The sequence below is a fragment of the Petromyzon marinus genome, chromosome 12 (assembly GCF_048934315.1).
Source record: "Petromyzon marinus isolate PM22_M1 ecotype Great Lakes invasive population chromosome 12, UKy_Petmar_22M1.pri1.0, whole genome shotgun sequence".
Taxonomy (NCBI): domain Eukaryota; kingdom Metazoa; phylum Chordata; class Hyperoartia; order Petromyzontiformes; family Petromyzontidae; genus Petromyzon; species Petromyzon marinus.
In genome coordinates, this window is record NC_133678.1 from 2176458 (window position 1) to 2191088 (window position 14631).

The following is a 14631-nucleotide window of genomic DNA, read 5'->3' on the forward strand; positions in this document are numbered from 1 at the left end:
TAACGGAAACAAATATATATCGCAGTGTATACATTTGAACTGTGTTTCAGAATACAGGTAACTAAATTTAAATAATAAAGCCCCGATTTTATTTCCTAATTGAGACGGCGCTATGCACATTCAAAAATTGAAGCTTTCATCCGTTTTTGTATTTGGCATTGTCAGGGTCGTTTACATTTCCCAGCGCGGATAGGCGCCGCATTTGTCAGGATCTTTTACATTCCCCAGCGCGGATAGGCGCGACCCGCGAGCGGTCGTGAGGAAACCACGTGACCTCGCGTCAAACAAAGGCGCCGTGAGGAGGCGCGGGTCCAGCCGAGCTCGCTCGGCTCCCCCGCCCCCCCTTTTAAAACAACAACAGCAGCATCACCGTCATTATCAACGCCTTCACGACACAACGCCAACGAGATCCGCGTCTCTTGTCAATGCGCCACGAGCAAAGCCGTCGCCTCGTTGCTTCTTCGCTCCTCGGGGGGGTCGAGAAGAGGTCGCTAGTCCGGGACATCCCTCCACGACCCCCCCCCCGTCACTCGCAGCCCTACCGACCGGGACGCGCCTTCCTCGGTAGGGTCGCTAGCCGTGTCGGCGTCTCCCGCCGGGCCTGCGGCCTAGACGCATCCCCCCCCCCCCACGCGACCCCGAGTGGCGGAGGACGAGTGGTGGGGAGTGAGTGAGCGAGAGAGAACCGTCCCCTCTTCAGTCGAGTTGCTCGGCCACTCGCCGTAGCTCGCAAATCCCCGCATGGCTTCCCGCAACAACCGCGTGGTGACCGAGGGTGTTGGGGCTCGCATCGTCCGCGGGCCCGACTGGAAGTGGGGCAAGCAGGACGGAGGCGAAGGCCACGCCGGCACCGTGAGGAGCTTCGAGAGCCCCGAGGAGGTGGTGGTCGTGTGGGACAACGGCACCGCCGCCAACTACCGCTGCTCGGGCGCCTACGACCTGCGTATCCTGGACAGCGCGCCCACAGGTACCCCCTCGCCTACTCGCCCGCCTGGACGGTGGGGAAGGAGGAGGAGAGTGGGAGGGGTGCTGGTGGTGTATGTGAAGTGGAAAGGAGAGTTGAGCGACTGGGTGAACGAGTGGGGGGATAGAGTGGATGGCGGGTGCAGTCGATGACCGGTAGGATGAGTGACTGGTAGGATGGGGTGACTGGTAGGATGGGGTGAGGTAATCCTGGGTGACTGGTAATCCTGGGTGACTGGTAATCCTGGGTGACTGGTAATCCTGGGTGACCGGTAGGATGGGGTGACTGATAGGATGTGTGACTGGTAATCCTGGGTGACCGGTAGGATGAGTGACTGATAATCCTGGGTGACCGGTAGGATGGGGTGACCGGTAGGATGGGGTGACTGATAATCCTGGGTGACCGGTAGGATGAGTGACTGATAATCCTGGGTGACCGGTAGGATGAGTGACTGATAATCCTGGGTGACTGATAGGATGTGTGACTGGTAATCCTGGGTGACCGGTAGGATGAGTGACTGATAATCCTGGGTGACCGGTAGGATGGGGTGACCGGTAGGATGAGTGACTGATAATCCTGGGTGACCGGTAGGATGGGGTGACCGGTAGGATGAGTGACTGATAATCCTGGGTGACCGGTAGGATGGGGTGACCGGTAGGATGAGTGACTGGTAGGATGGGGTGACCGGTAGGATGGGGTGGCCGGCTGGGTTACAAATAGACTTTAGTCACAGGCGTGATGGGTCAGAGTTGGTAGCAGCTACTTGTGTCAGCCACGGGTACAGCGGGGGCATGGGGTTATTACATTGGGTGACTGGTCCACTGGAGGCTTGGCTAGTTGACGACGACGAGGCTGTCTGTGTGACAGAGTGATGAGTAGAGTTCGTGAATGGTTAAATAGCTCTGTGGCAGCATGGCTGTGCGACGGGTTAACTGGACGGCGTCTTCGCCGAGAGGCAGGCTGTGTGAAGATGGGTCGAGCAAGAGACAGACTTGGTGAAGAGTGAAGCAAATATGAGCTCGGTGAGGCTGGGTCACAGGTGGACTGGGTAAAATATACAATGGGCGATAGGTAGAGTGGGTAACAGTGGGTAACGTGTAGAGTGGATAATATAGGTCGGCTGGTTAACAGGTAGACTGTGTAACGTCATGTACATTGGGTGATGGGTAGAGCGGATGATGAGTTCGGTGAGAGGCTGGGACTCAAGTTCACAGACTGACAAATAATGTGACTGGTAGACCAGGTGGCAGGCACACTGACGGGACTGGGTGACACTTGGAGTGGTTTGGGTGAATTATGAACTCCTTGGATGACATTCCAGCCAAGACTGTTTTTTAAAAAAATCTGAAGGAGTCTTTAGATTGCCCGTGTGGGTGTACAGTTTATATTGATCAACATTGCTATTGTAGTTGTCACAGTCTTGCCTCGGTTCTACGGGGCTTTGTGAATGTGTGGCATAGAAGTACAGTACAAACACAAAATGGACTGCAGCCTATACCAACCTAAAATGCATTTCGATTATTCATAATAAACGTTTTTGGGTTGATCGTCATGAGTATAAATGTGTCGTAACCCTCCACGACCTGACACAGCCAGCAAGGTTTGTCACGTAAACAACGCGCCAATTAGTTTACTACTTCAGCCCACCGGTGTGCTGGAGAGTAAATCCACAACATTTACAATTTGAATACCAGCACAAACGGTGTGCTTAGCTTTCTCAATCTGACATGCTGCGTAATTTGGTCATCGGTAATTCATTATACCAAAGTTTTTTTCTGTTTACTTGTAAATGTTTGTTCAAAGTGATCGGCGACTCTACTCGTGTGAAGGAAGTGTTGGGTCTTGAAGTGGTGTCTAATGTGTAGGAATATATATTTTAAATTGAATTAATTTATTTATTCGTCGACATGTTTTAAGTCACATGGGGCATCGAGTCACTGACCCTGGACGAGTAAGGGACGTCTGATAATTAAATATCAGTGGAATAATTGGGAATCGATTGTGAAAAACATGCTTAGTTTATAGTGTTCGTAAGCAGGCAGTGTGAACTTTAGAGTTGCAACAAGGTTTTAGAATGTAACCCGTAAACAACATGCGAAGACGTGGTTGTCTCTCCACTACACATGAGGCTAATATTAGGCCCATTTCCCCCGCTCTGTATCTTGTTGCAGTGTGTGTTGCAACCGGTGTAAACCTCACGTGTTTATTGCGATACGTTGACATTGCTTAAGGTATCATCAGTAATTGCAATTCAAAATATGAGTTTAAATATAGAGAGACCTCAACAAATAATTTGCTAACGGAGGAACCAACCCCAAAAGCCTATGACCATATCGCCCAGAATGCACCCGACATCATGCAGATATCAGAAGCTAAGCCAGGTTTGAGCCTGGATGGTGCTTGGATTGGTGAGCAACATGAGTTTGATTATAAGCTGCGGCGATATCAGGTGGGGCAACAGAGGGTAGTGTCGCCAAATTGGTTGTTGTACTGTACAGTACTTGCATACTTCCACATCCCCCCATCTTCAACGAATCTCCACTGATCAGCGTGGTGAAGTATGGTCAAAACAACCCCCACGACCAGCAGAGGATTGACAAAATGGTTGAAAATGGCAACAGTTATATACTGTTTTGTGATTTTCTTTAATTCTATCTCATTTGCACATTGTGAGCTGAAGCCTTTTAGCACATGCTACTCTTCTTTGTTATCAGTGTAAATATGTATTCAAGCTCTCTTACAGAGCATCTCTTTTCATGGTGTGCTTGGGAGTCCACACGGCCCCATCTGGTGTCCACACGGCCCCATCTGGTGTCCACGCAGCCCCATCTGGTATTGTCCGAGTGGGAAGGCTTGAGCCGAGCAGGTGCTCGAATTGGACATGGCGATGTCACGTAACATCCGATTTCCGGGCAGTCATTTGTTTACCCGTAAATGACTCGAGAAGACGCTATTTTAGGAGGTTTCTGCTGGGAATTGGGACATTATTCTAACCAATTCCATTAACGAGTGTTTGCCTTCATGTGGGAGGAAGCTGGAGAAATCCGACTCCTCCTGCAAGGGGGTAACACTCAAAAGTCTGTTTGGGTTCGCAAACCCACTTGCTCTTCAGACTATCATTGCTCTTAACATTGTTTGTATAATGACGTGATCTTGTTTTCAACTACTTATTAAGTTGTAATTCTATTTATAATGTAGCTTCAAGACTCTTTTTTTTGGAGGGTCCTGCTATGGGGATTTTTTTACCCTCTGCTGCCAGTAAGAAGAAGTGTTTTGTTTGTGGGAGGAAAGAGGAGTACCAAGAGAAAGGCCACCACACTCAAACATCCACACAGACTGGCTCATGTATCCAACTACTCTCCTGTCATCTCGCCTCCTCGCAGCCCAGCGTTTTTTGGAGTTTCACAAATCTGTGCGTGATCCACCAACCCTTTCTATTATTATTATGACTACTACTTACGCTTGTTTACCCAGGAAAGCCTCACTGGAGTCTCGTGGCTCTTTTTCAGGAGGGTCCTGCCAGGCTTTTACGGTAGGGGCAATGATTGATGTGTTTATTCCAATTTAGTAATTTGCAGGTAATTTTTTGAAGTTTTGGCAAATTCTAACCATGACGCTGGTACTTGAGAATGCCGTCATCGTACCTTGCCTCCAAAGCGACAGGTCACAGACATGCGCCACCTCGCCTGACTCTTGTTGTACTCTGTCTTGTTTAGTTTCACTGATTGCGAGTTCTGTATCATGCTGTGAAATGCTTTGAAATGGTTTAAAATCACAGGACATGAACATTCTTATTATTGTTGCTGCTGCAGCATTTGCTATGAGGTCTTTGACAGGGGGTTTGCCTGTCACGGAATAAATATCTTAAGCGGTGAATATTATGGGCTACAATGTGTATGAGAAACATGGTAAGTGACAAATAAATTTAAGGCTGAAAGTGCGCAAAGAAGAGTGGAGAGTTGCATGCTTGAAATTACACTCAGAGACAGGAAGAGGAACGCATTGATTGCAGCCCCAGCAGGTTTGGCAGGTTCACGAATCTTCGTGCGATCCACTAACCCTCACTTTCAAAGCACCACGGGTCATATAAACACCTGTGCCACCACCACCATGCCCGGCCCTGACGGCCAGCTCTGGTAGCTTTCCTCCTGTGACGGCTCTCGTATCTCTCCCCTCTCCGCCCCATATTCCCCGGCAGGAATTAAGCACGATGGCACAATGTGTGATACCTGCCGCCTGCAGCCCATCATCGGTATCCGCTGGAAGTGTGCCGAGTGCACCAACTACGACCTGTGCACGGCATGCTACCACGGGGACAAACACCACCTGCGTCACCGCTTCTACCGCATCACCACGCCCGGCAGCGAAAGGTTTGATTCAAGACACAGAATCAGAAGTATTTATTTACAATGGAGGAATCCAATGAGTTATAAAGCTCTTTTTCAATCGGGGCGCGACGGGGGGAAACGATGCCTCTTCTCCACTGTACAAATGAGCTTCACCCGAGCCATGCTGAGCGAGCCTGGTGCTGCTCGGGATGTGCCAAGTTGTTTTTTTCCACTGCAGAAGCCGAGCCGTGTCGCGCTGATGTCATACGCAATGAAGGAGTCGAGTGGCATGTAGATGATGGCGGTGTCACTTTGTCCCTCATAGTATACGGACTGACATTAGATGCATGAAACAGGTAATTGGCTCCGCCCTTGGCCCTGCTTGGCCCTAAGTAAAATGTATACGGAAGGTTTGGTAAGCACGGTAAATGGCATGGGAATCCATCCATGCCTTGATTGTGCTGTGCTGGCTCGATTTTAATGTGCTATATTCGGGAGCCTTCATTTTGTTAGGCCTATGCTATTCTAGGATCAATTTCTCACCGAATATGTTTCGGGTCCCTGCTAGACTGGAAGAGACATGTGACTGGTAACCACTGCCATAACGAGAGGGTATACTGGTTGTGGTGTCCCGTGGATGGATACATGTTCTGGGTCACGGACCTGGACATGCCTGGCTACAATTAACCACTGGACTTATGAGGAAATCACCTGGAACGCTCCCTGTCTGGTCAGCTCTTGAAATGTAAGCTGGGTTGAGCTCTTGGATGGGTGACTAAATGAGAATATTTATACTGGAGGAATCCGACAACCTATAAAGCTCTTTTTTACAGATTTACAGTATTGGCGGGTAAGAACGCTACAACACCAAACAGTATGAAAACATGATAGTCGTACAAAAACATGACTGGCATGCACAGTAGATGCTATAGGCTGCTCCAGGGCTTTCACCAACACGCACTGATAGGTTTGGTGAAGTATGGCCAAATAGCCCTCTTGAACCTCGCCGTGTCGGGAAATCCCGCTTTTAGCAGTGTATTGACAAGTGGACAAGGTAAATTTTTATTAGAGGGTTGCGACTGTACAAATAACCTGTCTTGGGCTTCCCTTAGGTTGACTTAGCCTTAATTGAGTACCTGGTGTGGTATGTAAACATTCTCCCTGGGGACATACTGGGAGCCTCTTAGGCACCACATAGTTGCTCTTAAATAGGTGCTTGCTAACAGAAGCCTTTTTGACTGCAGCAGCCAATGAAGCTGAAATAGGGTTATGTGTCTTTGTGTGCAATTATGTGTGCGTGTAACATGGCAAATTGTATAACGTGGTATGTTCTGGTATGCTTTATCTTGTTATGGTATGGTGTGTGCTCAGGTTTGGTGTATGGTGCCCAAATGCTTCGTGTCTGTTGTACTGCGGCGTGTTGTGGCATGTCGTGTGCTTTGGGACATGTTGTGATGCAGTATACTCTGGTGTGTAATGCGAGCTTGGGTGGTGTATGGGGGTAAGCGGTGACGTGCCTCTTCGTGCCGCGGCCTGTTGTGGTACAACACGGCTCGTCGTGACACGACGCGGCGTGTTGTGACGCGCCGTGTTGTGATGTGGTGTGTTGTGACGCGCCGTGTTGTGACGCGCCGTGTTGTAATGCGGTGTGTTGTGACGCGCCGTGTTGTGACGCGCCGTCTTGTGACGCTCTGTCTTGTGACACGCTGCTCGTTTGTGACGCGCTGTGTCGTGACGCGCCGGACGTTGTGACGCGCTGCGGTGCCCCGCAGGGTGCTGCTGGAGTCTCGCCGCAAGTCTAAGAAGATCACGAGCCGCGGCATCTTCCCCGGTGCGCGCGTCGTGCGTGGGGTCGACTGGCAGTGGGAGGACCAGGACGGGGGGAACGGGCGCAGAGGAAAGGTGTGTGCCGTGGTGCCGTCCTCGAAGCAGAGGAATTGCGCCAGCGTACCTCGGCATGTGACCAAAAGCAGATTGCTATTGAGGAGTTCATTGTTGTTTTTTGACACTGATGTTTTTTTAAATTTTACTTTCCCAGAGCAATCACACTTTGTTTGAGTTCTGCAATGACGGGTTCTTGGTTCAAGTTCCCTCCATCATGTCCGATATTGTGCTTTACTATTTACCTTGTCCTCTGGCCACCCCCATTCTTCCAATTATTAAGCAGCACATTTTTCCTTTCTTTGTCTTTTCCCAAAATCCCTCGAGAGCTTACTTCAGCAAGCCTTCCCCTTTGTCAATATTCTCGATGTAGAGATATGTTTCCTGCTCTGAGTTGGTTTATCTAGACTTCTCTCCTACTGACGCCAATTTTAGCACTTTCTGGATACTCTTTCTGTCTGTCCAACTGATTTTATCCATTTGACACTGAACAGAGACACACAGAATTCTAAAACGTCCGGTGTTACGTATTTGTTTCTCGCCGTAAACATCCCTGTGAAATATAAAACTAGACCCCACACCCGGCCTTGAAGAATCTCTTGCTCAGTTCCCCGCCCAGCCTTCTAATCCGCAGCAACTTTTGCTTTCTTACTCCACTGTTTCCATATAAATCCCAGACTATATATATATTTTTTATCAGGTTGGGGGGTCTCTTTGTAAATGCTTATTTTGTCATCATCTGTTCATAGTTAAAAATTAGTTTATCCAGGAAAGCAAAACTGATTATCTTGACCTTTTCAGGAGGGTCCTGCAAAGGGATGTTTTTTTTTTGCCATTACAATTACTTCTCAAGGACTATGTGGCACATTGAAGGAACGGACATAAAAAACCCCCACACTCGCCCATCTACACAGACGGGTTCCCCAAGCCGCTTACTGTGCTGTAATCCTGCCTCCTTGCTGACCAGTGGGTTTGGAAGTTTCACAAATTTGTGTGATCCACCAACCCTTACCGCCAAAGTGCTGCATCGCAGGCATGTGCCATCTCGTCGGGCTTTTTGTTTATTCCGTGTCTTGTTTTGTTTCATTCATTGCGGGTTGTGTATCAAGTTGTGAAATACTTTCAGGTGGTTCTCTTTAAAAAAACACAACAAATGTCCCTTCTACAAACATCGTTGTTGTTGGCTGTTGGTGTGCGCTTAGGAGGTATGTAGTCTTTGACAATCATAAACACGGACATCGACAAAGAAAATGGAACAAAAGTTGAAGATTGTGCAAAGACACATGGGGAGGTGTGTGCTTTGGAATTACACTGAGAGACAGAAAGAGCAAAACACGAATTGAAGACTATGCCCACATTAGAGACATATATCTTTTTTTAAAGCTTTTGTGACTGCAGTAATTCATATTCTTAGCTCTTTCGGTAAAGTCACGTTGAAGGGAAACAATAAAATATATATAAACAATAAAAATTCTCACGACGTTTCGACCATAACACAAACGGTGTTCTCACGACGTTTCGACCATAACACCGTGAGAATTTGTATTGTTTTATATATATTTTATTATTTTATTGTTTCCCTTCAACGTGACTTTACCAAAAGAGCTAAGGACATGTATCTTGTTAAAAATGTAAGTTGGCGTGGATAGGACATGTTCGCGAGAATTGATCATGACCGGTGATTAACACTTAATGGCTGCGTGACAGCCCATGGAGGGAACATGTCTCAGAGAGGGCATCTACCGTGGAGATAAAGTGACCAAATTATCTTGTGTGGAAGAGTTATATTGATTAGATTGAAAACTAATTTCTTCAGAACTTTTTTCTAGTTTGTTGTCCTTCCCCCGCACCTCCGATTAGCGCGGTTGGCTACGTACGGTGCGAAAGAAGTTCAACATACATTGTCACATTGCAGTGTCATTGTGAGATACGGCGTCAGATTGGGGGAGCCTCCTTCCACTGGTAGATAGATTCTGGCTAAATATTACGAAGTTCGCCTCTTCCGCTCAGGTGACGGAGATACAGGACTGGAGCGCCGCGAGTCCGCGCAGTGCCGCCTACGTGCTGTGGGACAATGGCGCCAAGAACCTGTACCGCGTGGGCTTCGAGGGCATGGTAAGAGGCATCTCCTCCTCTTCCTCCTCCGCGCTTTCTTCCTCTTCATTGTGAGCCAACGTATTCGCTCCCTCAGTTGCTGTTTCTCGGAACTGGTAGATAGGCAAGTGTAAAACACAGAGACAATTTCAACCGAGAAGATGGATTATGGCTTAGCAATCATTGGAAGGATTTGATAAACCATTTCGGGTCTTAATTGATTGTTCACGCTTACGGTGGCTTTCAGACCGCATCCATTATTTTCGTCTCCCCCCTCTTTTCCGAACATAGATGGACTCGTCCATCTGAATAACTGCCAAATCGCTTTCCGTGGTGCTACAGTTAAAAAAACAGCCACTTTTTTCAAATTTTCTTTCTGTGGTTTTCACACCTGATGATGATTGCTTGTGTTGCAGTCGAAACGTTGTGATAATTTTTTATTGTTTTACATATTATTTATTTTTTATTTTATTGTTTCCCTTCTACGCGACTTTACCGAAAGAACCAAGAATATGAAGTGTAAATGACTTACAAGTTCGGAATAGAGCGTGGCAGCATCATATTGTAGATGTAATCACAAATAGGGGGCTGTGATGGATTGGGACACCTGTGTAGAATGGGGGGTGAGGTCAGCGACTCGGAGAAGACCCAGAGCCCCATGGTGGGATACCGCCAGAGCTGCCATTGAAAAGTCACGTGTCAACTGGACAACAGATATGGGATCTGGGATCTAGCAGATAGCGAGGTGTCACGACATCAGTCGTTTTGGCCGTGATTTAATATTAATTTTTTGTTGCTTCATAAAATGTTTCGATTGGTATTTTCCTGGAAGGTTTTGTTGCCGCCCTGCCTGCGGGTTGCTGCCGTTTCGTTTTGTGTAAGAGTCGCGTAGAGTAAGTTCGCTCAACCAAAATTATTGTCGACGGGGACACAACAGGAAAACAACGGAGTGTGCGCGCCTAGGACGGATTATTGAAGGTGGTTCTGGATCAGAGCCATGAAATAAGCGGCAAACGAGAGCAGGTTGGAGGCGTTTCGGAAAAAAAACTTAATTTGGTGATGAAAAGCAACGTTTCAGCATGCCTAACGAAGAAAGTTTTTGAATCGGTTCATATTTCCTGCTCTGACACATGAATAAAAAACACGGGCAACGACAAAGAAAATGGAAAAAAAGCTCTGACGTGCGCCAAGAAGCATGGAGAGGCACAGTCATGGAATTAGATTGGAGACATCACTTTGATGATTCTTAAGAAAATCAAATGGGCATGGGTAGGACACCCCACTAGAGGGTTTTTAATATCTGGTGGATGAGACCGCTGATGGAATGACAGCCAAAGGAGGGAACCCGTCCGGTACGATGACCGTGGCGCAGACTGAGAGATGGAAATTGGCTTGTGCTCTGGAGCGGGATTAATTGTGTAAATCCAAAACTCAGGGATGGCGACCAATGTGGGGAGGCCTTCATTCGGCTAGCAGTGGATATACAATGACAAATCGTCGCCTTGTTTCAATGGGCTCCTTTCTGGTAGTAAAAAAGTCGTTTAAATAAAGGCCAGCTGTCTTTCAAGGGAGGCGGCCTATTACATAAATACAGCAAACTTGCAAAGCCCACCGCTTGGACAGAACAATGGAGAAAATACCGTTTGAGGAGCTGCAATCCTCTCTCTCTGTGTCTGCTTCACTTTGCCCCGTTATTCTTGCGAACTCCCCCAAGGTTTCACACCACTCCGTGGGGTGTGCGCACTGTAAGTCTGACGCCCGTGGCGTCTCTCTACCCCCTTTTGTTTGCCAACGCGGTGATGTTTGGCTGGAGGTCCAGGGCACGGGGCTGCTCCAAGCATTCGCGTGCCGCCTGCCGCCTCATTGTGCGCCGGCTTTGCAGCCGAAGTCCAACCCCAAGACTTTTTGAAGGGAGCCGTCGGGCTTCCTTTTGTCTACCCACGAATTGATTATGTCCATCAGTCTGTCCGTTCGTCCATCTGTTCGCACGAGGGCGCTTGACGCTCTTGCGCGAAAGCTACAAGGGCCCTAACCAATTGCCATGAAACTTACCGCGCAGCTCCCCAGTGTTCACATCTGTACAGTTTTTGTGGTAATATTGGCAACTAAATATATTTTTTAAAGTTTATTTTAGTTTGGTGTATTCCTTTGGGAGACGAGATGGTAGCCGCTAGACGAGAACAATGGAACAGTGGCAGCTGGCAGGGACCGCGCCTGAGAGGACGTCCACCACGGATTTGAAGCAAAGGAATTATCTTGTGTGCCAAAGCTGGATGGATTGGATTCCTCACAGGACCACGAAAGATAGCTATGGCTTGGTGGGAGAGGGGGGGTGGTCTTCATCCAGCAGTGGATAAATCATGGCTGATGATTCTTACATCTAAAGTCTTCGGATTATAAAGCTATACAGCCTAGGGAATACCCTTACACAATGGAGACTCCATATATGGACTGGTTTGCCAGCTTTGTTTTTTTATTGTGATTGCAGCCACGGCAGGGCCCCATGAGACAAGCCTCTCTCGCGTTGACGATGAAAAGCCCTCGCCTCGGCTTTTGTTAAGTGGGCGGTCGTGAGAGGGGAGGGCACCGAGGGCCAGGCTGAGGTTTGGAACAGTTGGCCTTGCTGGGGGTGAGGGACGTAATTTATCATCTGCTGGCCGGCATCTGTGTGCATTTTCACGCGCCTGTGCATGCATGCATGCATGTGAATGGAGAGGGTGTGCAGGGGTGCTATGGTGCAGTGATTCGCTCACCGTGCTACGAAACCCTGATTCCGGCTCGTGGCTAACGTCAGTGACGAATTTAGGAACCTGACTTGGGTCTCCCCACTGGGGAGACTGAAGACGGCCGGGGGCATGCTGCTGGTCACAACCACCCCCTCGTGTGTCGTCTTGGCCCTCATAGGTGTTCGCTAACGGCACTTGCCCCAACAGACTGTGTAGGCTACACGGGGAATCTTTGTCATGGAGAGGGTGTGGATGGGGGTAGGCGGAGGGCTCTTTGAGATCCGGAAAATAAAGGAAGAGCACAAAAGCTGGGCGCTGCTGTTCTCTTTCCCAGATGGCTCTCACAATCGCTACCCAAATGTGAGGCCTGAACTGTGAAGTCACGGAAAGAATCATTCCACATGCAGTATTGCACTCCACATGTAGGTTTCCGCAGCCAATATGATTCATCATTGATTTTTGGGTAAGGCCACGTAATGATCTGGCCAAAGTTATGACGTTAAATCCATCCAAGAAGTCTGATCTTGACTTTTAGAATTTTTTCCTCACTTCCTGGATATTGTCCTACTTGACGTAATTTGAAACGAAACGTCGTATCCAATAGCGAAATTTGGTTGTCTGAGAATTGTTCTTCAACTTCCATGTGAACCTAAAGAGTAATAATCACGTTAAACACTTGTACACGTGACAATTACATTTGTTTGGCTGTCGGATGGAGAAGGGTCTTAATGACATGAATTTGGCCTGATCGTTCCGTGGCATAGCGCAAAAATCAATTATGAATCTGTGTAACACTCGTTGTGTGCTGTAGTGAAGGATCATGGGCAGCAAATGTGTAATCAACAGACAAGACGTCCATATAAAATATATAATGAACGGGCAGGAAGTCCGTTAGAATATGTAATAAACAGACAGGAAGTTTGTTTTTCGAACGTAAAATCAAACCTCATTTATTTTTCCATCAACCCTTGAACTTTCTGAACTGATGATTTCAGTAGAATGTGTTTATGCAGGCAAACGCAGGACCTGATTTGACCTTCCAAGTTCCATCAAGAGTAAGCGATCGAACCTTCCGTCTGTTCCTTATTTTCAGCTTCTTCCGCCTGTTTAAAAAACGCAATTGGAATTCATGCAGTGGCTAAACGTCTCATGGTGCTGTACAGAAATGGTGGGCGCGTTTTTATTTAATCAAAAAAGGCATTCCGTCAGAAGAAGACATTGAATTCTTGGACTTAAGCAGGGGCAGTGAGTCGACAGTATATATGACTGGGGGAAGGGAGTTCCAGACTGTGTGGGCTACAGAGGAGAATGAGCGATCTCTCACCGAGCATAGGTTTCGACAGAAAGCTTGGTTCGCTGGAGCGCAGAGAGTGTGAGGAGAGCTTAGCCAGGGGCAAGTCCATGGGCGATATCTGTGTCGGTACGTAACGTTGCCCGCATGAAGAATGCGTGATGTAATCATAGTGCAATCTGCTTGTGATTAAAGTGACACTTTCTGGCTCGTTGTTTGTTTTACAGTCGGATTTGAAATGTATCCAAGACGCAAAGGGTGGATCCTTTTACAGAGATCACTGCCCAGTGTTGGGTAAGTTCCGGTGGTAGGCCCATCACACACCACAGTCCTGAGCCGGCATTTATAATATTAACCAAAATAATCGTGCTCCATAGCAATTTCTCTACTGCGGGATGAAGACCTCCCCAAGCCGTTGCCGTCCTTCACGGTCACGTGATTAAACTATCCGTCTGGCTCCTGCACACGAGCATGCTGTTAAGGAGCTCCAGCTCCTTAACAGCATGTTCTCTCCTTCGGCTGTCATGCTGTCGTTAATCTCGACCACCGGCCGTAGTCCCTTCTTTGGACGTGGCCTATTCAGGCCCTCTTGCTCTAATATTAATACCGACCTTAATAATTGCCCAGTGACGCTTCATTGAGTTCAACACTCTTTTTCAGGAGGGTCTTGCTACATCGGAATATTTCTCCAATTCCCTTAATCCATGTTTGGTTTCATGTGTGAAGAAAGCGTGAAGGACCTGGAGAAATCCCACCATGCCTACTTAAGGATCGCACTCAGCTCTGCAAAGATAGCTTTAGTATGCATATTGACTCGGTATACTGAATTCATCTGTCAACTGATTTCTGCATTTAGACGACGACGATGACGGCTGTACATTGATCCGCAGGCGAGCTGAACGGGAGCCGGAATCCCGGCGGGCTGCAGATCAGCGACCTGGTGAACATCGACCTGGAGCTGGAGATTGTGCAGTCGCTGCAGCACGGCCACGGCGGCTGGACGGACGGCATGTTCGAGACGCTCTCCACCACCGGCACCGTGTGCGGCATCGACGAGGACCACGACATCGTCGTGCAGTACCCCAGCGGCAACAGGTGCTCGCCGCGCAGAGAGATTCTTCCAGGCCGCTGATTTACTGAATAGCATGGAAAGTTAAGTTTCTGTTCCGTCTGCTTCGCAACTGAGCTACTTTGGGAGTTACCCATTAATGTGTAACCCACCAGCTCTTGGTTCCAAATCGCTGATACACAGATTATGCCACTATGCCCAGCTCGAAGTAACCTCATGGACTCTGCTGGCAGTCGTTAGTAAGCACCGGCGTTTCCACCATGTGGCGATACTATGAT

At 48.2% G+C, this 14631-nt stretch overlaps 1 protein-coding gene across 4 annotated transcripts in view; it reads left to right on the plus strand.

Moving 5' to 3' along the window:
- Positions 1-242: 242 nt before the first annotated feature.
- The window catches only part of MIB1 (MIB E3 ubiquitin protein ligase 1), a 77413-nt gene continuing 63024 nt past the window's right edge, over positions 243-14631 (plus strand). Inside the window, exons 1-6 of one of the 4 annotated variants that reach the window (XM_076066504.1) lie at positions 243-967; positions 5163-5334; positions 7065-7194; positions 9166-9288; positions 13512-13578; positions 14175-14379. In XM_076066504.1, coding sequence (XP_075922619.1) covers positions 742-967; positions 5163-5334; positions 7065-7194; positions 9166-9288; positions 13512-13578; positions 14175-14379 — 923 coding nt within the window. In that variant the 5' untranslated portion in view covers positions 243-741. The remainder of the gene's footprint in view (positions 968-5162; positions 5335-7064; positions 7195-9165; positions 9289-13511; positions 13579-14174; positions 14380-14631) is intronic. The other 3 variants (XM_076066506.1, XM_076066503.1, XM_076066505.1) reach the window with 3 other exon arrangements.